Source organism: Equus asinus, chromosome 5, assembly GCF_041296235.1.
Source record: "Equus asinus isolate D_3611 breed Donkey chromosome 5, EquAss-T2T_v2, whole genome shotgun sequence".
Lineage (NCBI taxonomy): Eukaryota > Metazoa > Chordata > Mammalia > Perissodactyla > Equidae > Equus > Equus asinus.
This window is the reverse complement of record NC_091794.1, coordinates 104,595,924-104,607,947: the sequence shown is the minus strand read 5'-3', so window position 1 is coordinate 104,607,947 and position 12,024 is coordinate 104,595,924. Positions and strand designations below refer to the sequence as shown.

The 12,024-nt window shown below is 40.0% G+C and overlaps 1 protein-coding gene across 12 annotated transcripts in view; it reads left to right on the top strand.

Moving 5' to 3' along the window:
- VPS13D (vacuolar protein sorting 13 homolog D) overlaps positions 1–12,024 on the top strand; it is a 245,422-nt gene that overhangs the window by 102,026 nt on the left and 131,372 nt on the right. For all 12 annotated transcript variants that reach the window (XR_011503621.1, XR_011503620.1, XR_011503622.1 and 9 more), the window contains 6 exons: positions 3,797–4,044; positions 5,546–5,737; positions 6,049–6,175; positions 7,825–7,967; positions 11,442–11,572; positions 11,800–11,975. Coding sequence is in view for 8 of the 12 variants with exons in the window: in XM_070511027.1 (XP_070367128.1) it covers positions 3,797–4,044; positions 5,546–5,737; positions 6,049–6,175; positions 7,825–7,967; positions 11,442–11,572; positions 11,800–11,975 (1,017 nt within the window). In the remaining 4 variants the exon portion in view is untranslated. The remainder of the gene's footprint in view (positions 1–3,796; positions 4,045–5,545; positions 5,738–6,048; positions 6,176–7,824; positions 7,968–11,441; positions 11,573–11,799; positions 11,976–12,024) is intronic.

The following is a 12,024-nucleotide window of genomic DNA, read 5'->3' as shown; positions in this document are numbered from 1 at the left end:
AAAAGACCCCAAATAACCAAAGCAGTCTTGAGAAAGAACAAAGCTGGAGGTGTCATGCTCCCTGATTTCAAACTATCCTACAAAGCTATAGTAATCAGAACAGTATGGTACTGGTATGAAAACAGACACATAGATCAATGGAATAGAATAAAGATCCCAGAAAAAAATCCACACATCTATGGTAAATTAATTTATGACAGGAGGCAAGAATATACAATGGGGAAAAGACAGTCTCTTCAATAAATGATGTTAGGAAAACTGGACAGCGACATGCAAAAGGATGCAACTGGAACACTATTTTATACCGTATACAAAAATAAATTCAAAATGGGTTAAAGACTTGAATGTAAGACCTCAACCCATAAACTCCTAGAAGAAAACATGGGCAGTCGGTTCTTTGACAGCGGTCTTAGCAGTATGGTCTCAGACCAGTTTCCTCAGGCATGCGCATCCAAAGCAAAGCAAACAAATGGGACCATGCCAGACTGAGATGCTGTTGCACAGAAAGAAAACCATCAACAAAACAGGCAACTTACTGACTGGGAGAACGTATTTTCAAATCATACATCTGATAAGGGATTAATATCTAAAATATATAAAGAATTTAATGTAACTTAATATCAAAAAATATCTGAATGATAAATGGGCAGAGGACTTGAATAGACATTTTTCCAAAGAAGACATACAGATGGCCAACAGGCACATGAAAAGTTGCTCAGCACCACTACTCATCAAAGAAATGGAGATCAAAACAACAAAGAGATATCACCTCACACCTGTCAGAATGCCTATTATCAAAAAGATAAGATACAGGCCGGCTAGGTGGTATAGTGGTTAAGTTCGCATGCCCTGCTTCAGCAGCCCAGGGTTCACTGGTTTGGATCCTGGGCATGGACCTGTGCACCCCTCATCAAGCCATGTGGTGGCAGGCATCCCACATATAAAATAGAGGAAGATGGGTACAGATGTTAGCTCAGGGCCAGTCTTCCTCAGCAAAAAGAGGAGGATTGGCGGTGGATGTTAGCTCAGGGCTAATTTTCCTCAAAAAAAAAAAAAAAGACAAGAAATAACAAGTGTCGGATGTGGAGAAAAGAGAACCCTCATACACTGTTGGTGAGAATGTAAATTGGCGCAGCCACAATGGAAAACAGTGTGGAGATTCCTCAAAAAATTAAAAATAGAACTGCCGTACAATCCAGCAATCCTACTTCTGGATATTTATCTGAAGAAAACACAGACACTAATTCAAAGAGACTATGCATCTGTATGTTCATTGCAGCATTATTTACCATAGCCAAAATATCAGAGCAACATAAGTGTCCATTGATAGATGAATGAATAAAGAAGAAGATGTGGTGTATCTATCTAGCTATCTATTTATCTATACACACAGTAGAATATTACTCAGCTATAAAAAAGAAAGAAATCTTACTATTTGCAACAACATGGATGAACCTAGTAGGTGGTGCTAGGCTAAGTGAAATATGTCAGAGAAAGACAAATACTGTATGATTTCACTTATATGTGGAATCTAAAAACAAAGCAAGCAAACGAACAAAACAGAAACAGACTCGTAGATGCAGGAAACAAACTAGTGGGTACCAGAGGAAGGAGGGTTTGGGGGCCAGGTGAATAGGTGAAGGGGACTAGGGGGCACAAACTTCCACTTATAAAACAAATAAGTCATGGGGGTGTAATGTACAGCATAGGAAATAAATAATATTGTAATAACTTTGAATGGGACGGATGGTAACTAGTCTTGTGGTGGTGATCATTTTGTAATGTATATAAGTATCGCATCACTATGACATACAGTTGAAACTAAGAAGATATTGTATGTCAATTGTACTTCAATAAAAAAGTATGGAAGTCAATGAAATAGCCAACGAGAGAAAAATCTATTGATTGTGCAATCAATAACATTGGCTTTTTGAAAAGATTCATAAATTTGGTAAACCTCTATTAAGACTATTCAAGGAGAAAAGAGAGAAAACACAAATTACCAATATAAGGAATGAAGAAAGGAGACATTATTATAGATCCTACAGACATTTAATGGATTAAAAGGAGATATTATGAATAATTTAATGCAAATGCCACATTGGAATGACAAATTTCTTGAAAAACACAAATTACAAAACTGACACAAAGAAGAAATATAAAATCCGAATAGCCCAATATCTAGTAAAGAGATCTAATTTATAATAAAAAGCCTTCCCACAAAGAACACTCTAGGCTCACGTGGCTTCACGAGTGAATTCTACTAGACATTTAAGGAAGAGAGAATACCAGTTCTATGCAAACTTTTTAAGAAAATGGGAGGAAGGAAGAGTTCCTTACTCATTTTATAAGGTCAGCATATCCCTGATACCAAAGTTGATGTAGATATTATAAAAAAAGAGAACTACGAACCAGAATTCCTCCATGGTGAGGTGCAAAAACTCTTTAACAAAATATTACCAAATAGAATCCAAGTGCAGTCTATCCCGAGAATGTAAGCTTCACTTAAGATTTGAAAATCGATAAATGTAATTCACCATGTTAACAGACTAAAAGAAAAACATCAGATCATCTCAGTAAGTGCCAAAAAAAGCCCATTTGATAGAACTCAGCACCCATTGATGATAATGCTCAGCACACTAGGAATAGAAGGGAATTTTCCAACCAATCTGTTCAAGGGCATCTCTAATAAACCTACAACTATCATTATACTTAATTGCGAAACCTTAAACTCTTTTTTTCCCTTGAGATTGGGAACCAGCCACTCTATTTGACATTGCAGTATTGCTAGCCGTTGCAATAAGGATAAATAAATAAACGAGAAACTGAAAAGGCATAAAGATCAGAAAAGTAAAACTGTTATTATTTGCAAATGACATAAATGTGTGTGTAGAAAACACGATGAACTATCTTAAGAACATTGTGAGACCTAATAAATTTATCCAGGTTTCAGGATTCAGGATCAACCTATAAAAGTCAGTTGATTCTTATAGTATGGCCATAAAAAGTTGGAAAACGTGATTTAAAGAAAATACCATTTGTAGTAGCATCAAAAAACATTACCCAGGAGTCAATCTAAGGAATGATGTACCAGTCTTCCACCCTAGAAATTACAAAACCTTGCTGAGAGATTAAAGAAAACCTAATTAAGCGGAAAGATAAAACCAGGTTCATGGATTGAAAGACTCAGTATTGTTAGGATTCCATTCTCACTAAATTGATCTGGAGATACGACCCAGTTGGCTGCCAACAACCCAACTGGTTATCAATAGGATAATGAATAAATTACAAATGGCATATTCATACACTGGCAGAATCAAATACTGATGCATACAACAACATGGCTGAATCTTTTTGAAAATTCATGTTGAGCAAAAAAAGCCAGACACAAAGTAGTACAGAATGTATCATTCCATTTATGTGCAGTTCAAGACCAGACACAACTAGTCTATAGTGATAAATATCGGAACGTGGCTGCTTGAATGATGGGAGAGGACACTGATTGGAAAGGGATATGAGGGAACTTTCTGGAGTGCGAGAAATAGTCTATAACTGGTTTTGAATGGTGGTTATAGAGGTGTATATAGTTGTCATAACTCATCAAACTGAACATTTAAAATCTATACATTTTATTCTGATTTAATTATATCCCAATAAATGTGTTTAAATTGAAAACTGTAATTATCTTTCTGAATTACTGAACCATTTTAATGTTATGCTTTCTCATACTCAGCTAAGGAAAAAAATTCAAGTTCTTCATTCAGACTGACGGTTTTCACACCTTTTGTCTTCGTAGGTTTTGTGTGGCCATAAAGAAAGAGAATTATCCAGACTACATGCCCTCAAACATATTTTCCGACAGTGCAAAACAGATTTTCAGACAGCCGGGGCACACCATATATCTCCTGCCAACTGTGGTCATCTGTAACTTGCTGCCTTGTGAACTTGACTTTTATGTTAAAGGAATGCCAATCAATGGGACACTGAAGCCTGGCAAAGAGGTGGCTCTGCACACAGCTGACACATCTCAGAACATTGAACTGGGTGAGGATCTAGTCAAATAACCATTTATAGTAATTCTATGAAAATGTCAGTATTTTGTGCTCATTTGGTAAACATTTTGGAGAAATTGTAGCACGTATAATATCTCAATAAGCCAGCTCAAAGGATTCATGCAGTTTGAAAAAAACAACAGAACTTCTAAGATAGAAAATTATCAAAAGAAAAAACAGAAAAAATCCAAAACATTTACAGAAGCAGCATTCAACAGAGCCTTTTTTCTTATGTTGCTCACTTGAAGTGTGGCTATAGGAAGACATTTCATCTTTTTAAACCATGCTTTTTCCTAGCTGTAAAATGAGCAAAAGCAGATGTTTCTTCTTCTCTTTTCAGGAAAGGGGAAAACATTTGCTAAGCAGGCACTGTCCTCCAGGCATTGTGTCAGGTGCTGTCACACACATGGTCTCACGCGGTCCTCACAGCAACAGTTATTTGTCCCATTTTGCTGATGGAGAAGTAGAGGTCTGGGACGTTTACTGCATCAGGTAGTTTTCAGCTGTAGGGACACGTGAAGTCAGGTGGAGATCGTCCTGTTGTAGCACTGAGAAGAGAGAGTCCCTGCTGGAGTTCGGGCAGGAAGTCCGTTTCTTTAAGGCTGTTGTGGACATGCTGAAATAATAATGACCCAGATATTTATCTTGTTACAGCTTTGTGATTTCACTGTATCATCTCATTTGCTCTTCACAACAGCACATGTATCGGGCAGAGAGGACAGCTGTTGTCCCCATTTTACAGATGAGGAACCTGAAACTCATTGAACTTAAGCAGTGTGTCCCATGACGATAAGCTTATTTCAATGAATACGTAAACCCTTGAGCTTAATGTAGAAAAGAAAAATAGTGCAATGCTAGTTGTCCATTCTAAAGAAAACAAGTCTTTGCTTTGGCATTTAAGCATTTCTTCAACAAATATTTACTGAGCCCCTGTCTAAGATGGGAATATCCTCCAACCCCACCACCACTATGTGCACACCCAGCCCTCCTAATCTTCACAGTCATGCTTTCTATGGATTACCACTTTTAATAGCCATCCTGCAATGGAGATACGATGATTATCCCCATTTGGCAGATGAGACACAGCCAGATTAAACAGTTTGTCCCACATCACGCAACTAGTAAGGATAGGCTGGGAATTTGAAGCCAGGCAGTTTGGCTGCAGAAACCTTGACTCTTTCCCTGTACTTGCGTTTACTGTGTTTCAGGCACCCAGTGTAGGGCCTGATGGATAGTAAACTCTTAATAATATAGCTGTTATTGATAGCTTTTTGGTATTCTCATCCTTCTAACTATGCAGTTCAGACTTCCTAGTGTGACTTTCAGGCCATCTGGTTTGCTTCATTTTTATTCTCACCCCAGTTTAAGGAAAATTGCCAGATAGAGACATTGGTATTGATTTTTCCAGAAGGAATCCAATTTTGTTTGGCTGTGGGCTATTTTGACAAACTAAAGTGAGCACTCAGAAAGACAATAGCTTGTATCTTCCTTAGGGGTATCACTGGAGAATTTTCCACTCTGTAAAGAATTGCTCATTCCACCTGGAACCCAAAACTATATGGTAAGAATGCGACTCTATGATGTCAACCGGCGGCAGCTGAACCTCACCATCCGGATTGTGTGTCGAGCAGAAGGATCCTTAAAGATCTTCATTTCTGCTCCATATTGGCTGATCAACAAAACAGGTATGTACAGAGGCTGCTCAAGTAGGCCTTTGGCGTTGGTCGTGGGAATTCAGATTTATTTGCTCAGCTAACTAAATGGAGCCAATGCAAATAGATTACTTCAGCAGTCTAAGCTGCTGAAACTTTCCTGCTTCCATCATAAGTGCTTAATCATGGTCGAAACTGTCCTTTTAGACAACGAACTGACCCCACTAAATAAATTCAATTTTCGCTAGTTTCCCTCTTGATGATTTTTCTTTTCCTTTACCATTTACATCTGTCTTGGATGGCCTGGGTGGGATTGATGTAAACTTTTCCCCTTCTTCCTGAAGGGTTACCGCTGATCTTCAGACAGGACAACGCAAAGACGGATGCTGCAGGCCAGTTTGAGGAACATGAGCTGGCCCGGAGCCTGAGCCCACTCTTGTTCTGCTACGCTGACAAAGAGCAGCCAAACCTGTGAGTGCGGTTATGTATGGGAAGGGGAAATAAGCTCCTAGGGAAGGGAAACAATTAGCAAAGGCTATAGTATATCCGTATAAGTAGAAATATACTGTAGATAACAGTCCTGACTTGGCAGGAGAACAGGACCATGACCTAATGGGATTTTTTTCAGATCTAATTTCTCTGTTATTTGATATTGAAAATAAACCATTTGGTTGGTTTATAATGAAAGCTAGTTTTATTTTACATGTATTGAAGTAATTCTATTCATAACTCTGCCAATGAAGAGAAACCTACATGTTCTCTTTCTTCTCTGCACAGTTTTTTTTCCCCTGTAAGCAAGCTCTCAGCACAGACAGGAGCTGGCATCAGAGGGGAGGTAGGCTGGCCCTTTGGTAAAGCCTCCACCCTATCAATCTAATCCATGTCATTTTTTATAGGGTTTTGAAATCCTTCTCCTTCACCCTTGAAGTAAAATGTGCCATTTCAAGATCTCAGAGCACTCACTGCATGTTTAAAGGCAGGAAAAGCAGCAGTTGGGGACTGGATGGCGTGTCTTTTTAAAGTGTGGTGGGAGCGTTAGTTCACTTTTATTCTTGGTTTTGACGTTCTGCTTTTTACAGGAGTCTTCTAATTTATAGCCTTAATCCAAAGATAAATGGGCATGTGTGATACTGCTAAAATGCCACCCCCCGTCCTCTGGAGAAGCGTGCTGCGAGCTCACCGGGGCGTAGGGGGCGCGCAGCACCACTGGAGGCGGATGCCTCCACCAGGGAGGGTTGGAATCGAGGGTGGGGCTGGAGCTGGGAGAGGGTTGACCAGCCTGCTGGACCTGGTAGAAGGTACAGACAGCCACTTGACTTGGGTAACAAGCCCAGTCTCATTCTTTTCCTGAAAAGATTCTGAGTTTTAGATCTAGGACTTCACATTCATAACATAGTTTGAATGTCATGGTTTATAACAGCTCTATCCAGGGAATTCAGTTTCCAAAGCATTTCCACCTTGACTATCTCACTTGATTCTTCCAACATCCCAATGGATTAGGCAGGGCAGGAAATATTGTTTTATTTTAAGGTGAGGAAACTGTGGCTCAGAGAGAGAGTTACCTGCCCAAGGTTACACTGCTTGTTAGTGGTGGAGCCAGAACACATATTCAGGAATTATGTTTCCAGGATCCATGACAAGACACCAGCCAACTAAACAGTGCTTTGCTGTTTTCATAGTACCAGGCCTTAGAAGGGATGTACCCTTAGCTGCATTTTCTGTACATATTTTTCTTGTATGCTCAAGCTATTTCAGGAACCCTGGAAACACCTGAGTCAGGAAAGTATCAGTTTGCCTTGAATCCTTGTTTTTCAAGGGATAATGGATATTGTAGTATTTTGCTCATGTCTCATGGTCAAAGAGTCATAATGTTTTCTCCTAAAGCGTTTAGTTGTAGACATCAGTACATTTTACACGTTGTTTTGCTGTGGCTACCTCGAAGATAGAGTTTGACCACCGGTAATTGCCTTGCTGTGTTTGGGAATCGCATGAGAGTGAGGAAGAGTCAATATTAGAGTTCTAATTTCGGATGGTGGCCACAGCAGTGTTTCCTGATTAGAATGTGTCGATAAGACTTTCTAATGGATGAATATTTACGTGTTTGCTTTTCTGCCCCACAGCTGCACGATGAGAGTCGGAAGGGGGATTCATCCTGAAGGCATGCCGGGCTGGTGTCAGGGCTTCTCGCTGGATGGTGGTAATGGTGTCCGAGCTTTGAAAGTCATCCAGCAAGGAAACCGCCCAGGGCTGATCTATAACATTGGTGCGTTATATGTGGGGCAGCAGGAGAATCAGAACCGTTGGCCAGTGCCCTCGGCCTGGAGGAATAAGCTGGCTGCACATTTTGACCTGGCTGCAAGTGCGGATTTTCTCATTTGGCGTTGGGTCAGGTCTCTGCTCTCTGAATGCTAGGTTGATAGCAACACGGATCTGCTCTCCTGGGCCTCTAAGGAGCCACCTAAATACGGCCCTTTTGAGGTCTGGGGCCCTGTTTAGCTTCAAACGCACCTGTGTCAGGAAAGTATCAGTTTGGCTTGAATCCTTGTTTTTCATGGGAATAATAGGACCACTTAGAATGCTTTTCATCCTCCAAGCATTTCCCACGCATTCATTAAAACTTGCAAACCCTAAGAGGGCAAGAAGCATTGTTCTCCTTGAAACTGAAGCAGAGAGGTTAAGTGAGTTGCCAGATGCAAAGGGGAAGTCTGGGTCAGATGTAGGATTAGGGTTGGGGCATCCACAAGTAAAGCAGAAAATATAATAAAGTGCACTTGGTGGTCATAGTAATTAGAAGCCCTAAACGAGCTTAGCTTACGGAGGTGGTAGATGTGCCGGAAGGGCACCTGTGTGCCTGTGTACCTGTGTGCCTCGTGGCCACCTGCCACTCAGCACATTTCCTGAAGAGTTAAGATAAATTTGATTTAAATATGTCTCAGGTTTAAAATGGTAGCAGTGCGTCTTTCCTTTAGTATGTAATTTCCAAGGATCTCAAAGCGCTGTTTAGTGTTGAGAGTTGCAAAACCATCCAGAACTGCGCTGTTCATTGAATTCTTTTGGATGGAGGAAATATTATATTTTGCACTGTCCCATACAGTAGCTCTAGCCCCACGTGGCTGCCAAGCACTTGAGAGTACATTTCTAAGAAATATGGCAAATATGACTAAGGAATTGAATTTTTCATTTTATTTCATTTTAATGAATTTAAATAGCTGTATATGACTAGTGGATACTGTATTGGACATCGGAGATACAAAGAGTCATGTTACAGAAGGAAAGACTGAGGGGCCCACTTAGCTGTTTACCCTGAATCCCACGGGGAATCAGGGGTATGTTTGTGTTTGAAGGTTTGATAGTAGAAGCGTTTCTTCCGAGTATGGTTTCCTTTCCAGATTTTTTAAACGTGAATTTGTATGCTTTGTCCCTTGACATGGGAGCTGTGTCCTTTAAAGTCGATGTTAAGATTTTTAATAGAAGAAATCAACTTTATTTTATCTTCCAGCTGAGGATCGTTTTCTTTGCTTTTCCTCACGTGTTTGCCCCACCCCTTAAATAGGCACAGACCGCTTCATGCTGTGTTTGGCTTTCCGCTGGGGTATCTTGTCCTTGACAGTTTCCAAAGCAAGCTGCTACAGGTTAGCTGGAAGCTATAGTTGGGACAAGTTGGGGGAATGGGGGATGGAGCCTGGGCCTTCGAAAGCAGCTGGCACCAAGGAACCACAGAAATCTCGCAGATAGGCAGATTGAGCGGCCCCGTCAGAAATGTGCCGTGAGTGCGGACTCAAACTTACATGCCAGGAGCATTCATTAAAGCTTACTACACATGTTTTTAGGGACACAGCTGTGATTTGAATTTTGTTGTTATACCCAGGAAAGGAGTAGAGGGAGTGAGCTAAGATAGCACTTTATAATTCTTAAGGATCGTGAGATCTTGGCATATATTATCAAGGGAATTTGTGGAATCTCTTACTTGAATATTTTTGAATAACTGGATAGATAACTAACTCCCTATCAGGAAAGTCTAGAGCACGGTCCCAAGCTGAAAAGCCGGGGGGGCCTTGCCGATTAGCCTCACATGTACCTCCAGAAGAAGGACTTGGTACATTTTTATCTTATCAGCTGTTCATTCATTGGGGGTTTGCCAGAGCAATCTAAGATGAAAAGGGAAACAAAAAAGCCTGTTTTTTCCCAAAAATTGAGTCTCAGTACTGTATACTCTTGTTATTAATATCAAATTAAACACATCTTTTGTAGGCAGACTTTGTGTCAGTTGAGATCAGCTAGCTATGATAATGTCAGTTTCTGACTATTAATGTTTTTCTGGATGTCACAGAAAGGAAAGTGATAGGGTGTATCTCCCTACTCCAGTATTACTTGGCGTTTTTTAGACACCGAGTTTCAGAGGTTTTTGTTTTTGTGATTTACTCAGTCTTTCAGGTATTTTGAAGACTTATGTTAAAGGAATACCAGATTTTTCAAGCCAGTGCAAGTGAATTATGGAGTTAACAAATTGGGATGTTTATAATTGGGATTATGTTGGGACATCCAGGACACCCGCTTGTCATATCCTAAGGCCTCTTCCTGCTTAATGCTTCTCTTGATACTTGCTGAGTGCTCAGTGGAGTCCTTGTTTCTGTCCCGTCATGGTAGGAGCAAGGGCTCCTGAGGCAGGCGGCCTGGATTTGAATCCCGGCTGTGCCGCCTACTGGCTGTGCGACCTAGGGCAAGTTACCCAGCTTTCCGTGCTTAGTCTCCTCATCTGTAAAATGGAAAAAATGAAGATACCTAAGTCATAAGATTGTTAGGAGAATTAAATCGAGAGCCTTTGGTAGAGGATATAGCATGTATTGAGTTCAATAAATACTATATTACTTCTACTGTATTATTACTTGTACTATAAGTATTTTTATCATTGTATAACCAGAGCTCAGCCCAGTCCCTTGAATATAGTTGCTATATTTTTTGTCTGAATGAATGAATTGTTCATCCCACTAAGTTCATATTTTTTAGAATTGTTATCAGAGTTTTTAAGGTAATTCAGTGCAATTTCATTTTTTTCTTTCCTTCTTTGGGATCTAGTGTTTTGAGATTTCCTTCTGATTGATTGTAACTTTCTTTCCTTGCTATGTGTTTTGTTCACTATTTTTATTTTCAGTACATAGCAGGTGCTGAAAACATTGATTTTGTGAATGAACAAATTCTATGATATTTAGCATTATTTCAGCTGGATTCTTGGGCAGTGGGCTAAAAATAAATACTGGAGAAGAATCCGTTGAGTTCAGGGCAATGCAGAATCCAATTAAGTAATCTGAAATTTCTACTATATGCTGTAAAAGGGCAAGACCTCTAGGAGGAAATTTTGTTTCCCAGATGTAAGCAGAATGTATTACGTTAACTGTCTTAGCAGTCAGCTCCATAAATGGAAACCACAGGTATCTGTGACTAAACACCTGTGTGTTTTAGTTGTTGTTGTAACGGCACATGCTTTTTGAAGAAGCTAGGAATTATGGGGATGGTGATATTGCCACTGAGACTTTTTAAGGCCTCAGTGGGAATAAAGAATAATACTTTGAATACCATTGCTGTTTTCATTCCATTTTTGGAAGGCTTGACAGCCTTTTTGGGTGATAGAATTGTCTTCTAGGAGAGACTGAGTAATTGTAAAGGCTATTTATTTTTGTCAGACCGCAAAATTTCTGTCTTCCAATTAATTCATGTAAATAATTTTTGTCATTTCTAGGTATTGATGTCAAGAAAGGCCGAGGTCGATATATTGACACCTGTATGGTTATCTTTGCCCCCCGTTACCTGTTAGATAATAAATCATCTCACAAGCTTGCATTTGCACAGAGGGAATTTGCCAGGGGACAGGTAAGCAGTTTGCTTTTGAAGAATGACTAGTGTTTATTTAATAGCACAGTGAATTTTAATGTCATGGCCTATCTCCTCATCAACACTGGTAACTTTTATGATGTGAGTTACCATTTTGTGCCTTTGGTACCCTAAATAGCTCCTGGAAGAAGGCAAGGCCCAAAGTAGGTACTTAGTAAACATTGTCTTGACGTGTTGACTACAGCCTGTGATCCTGTGTGTTTTAGGGAACGGCCAATCCTGAAGGTTACATCTCCACCCTTCCTGGTTCCAGCGTGGTGTTCCATTGGCCTCGGAATGACTACGACCAACTGTTGTGTGTCAGACTGATGGATGTTCCCAATTGTATTTGGTCTGGAGGCTTCGAAGTCAACAAAAATAATTCCTTCCATATCAACATGAGGTAAGTTCGGAGACTGTATGTGGACAGAAAGTAGCCTTGTTGGAGGTTC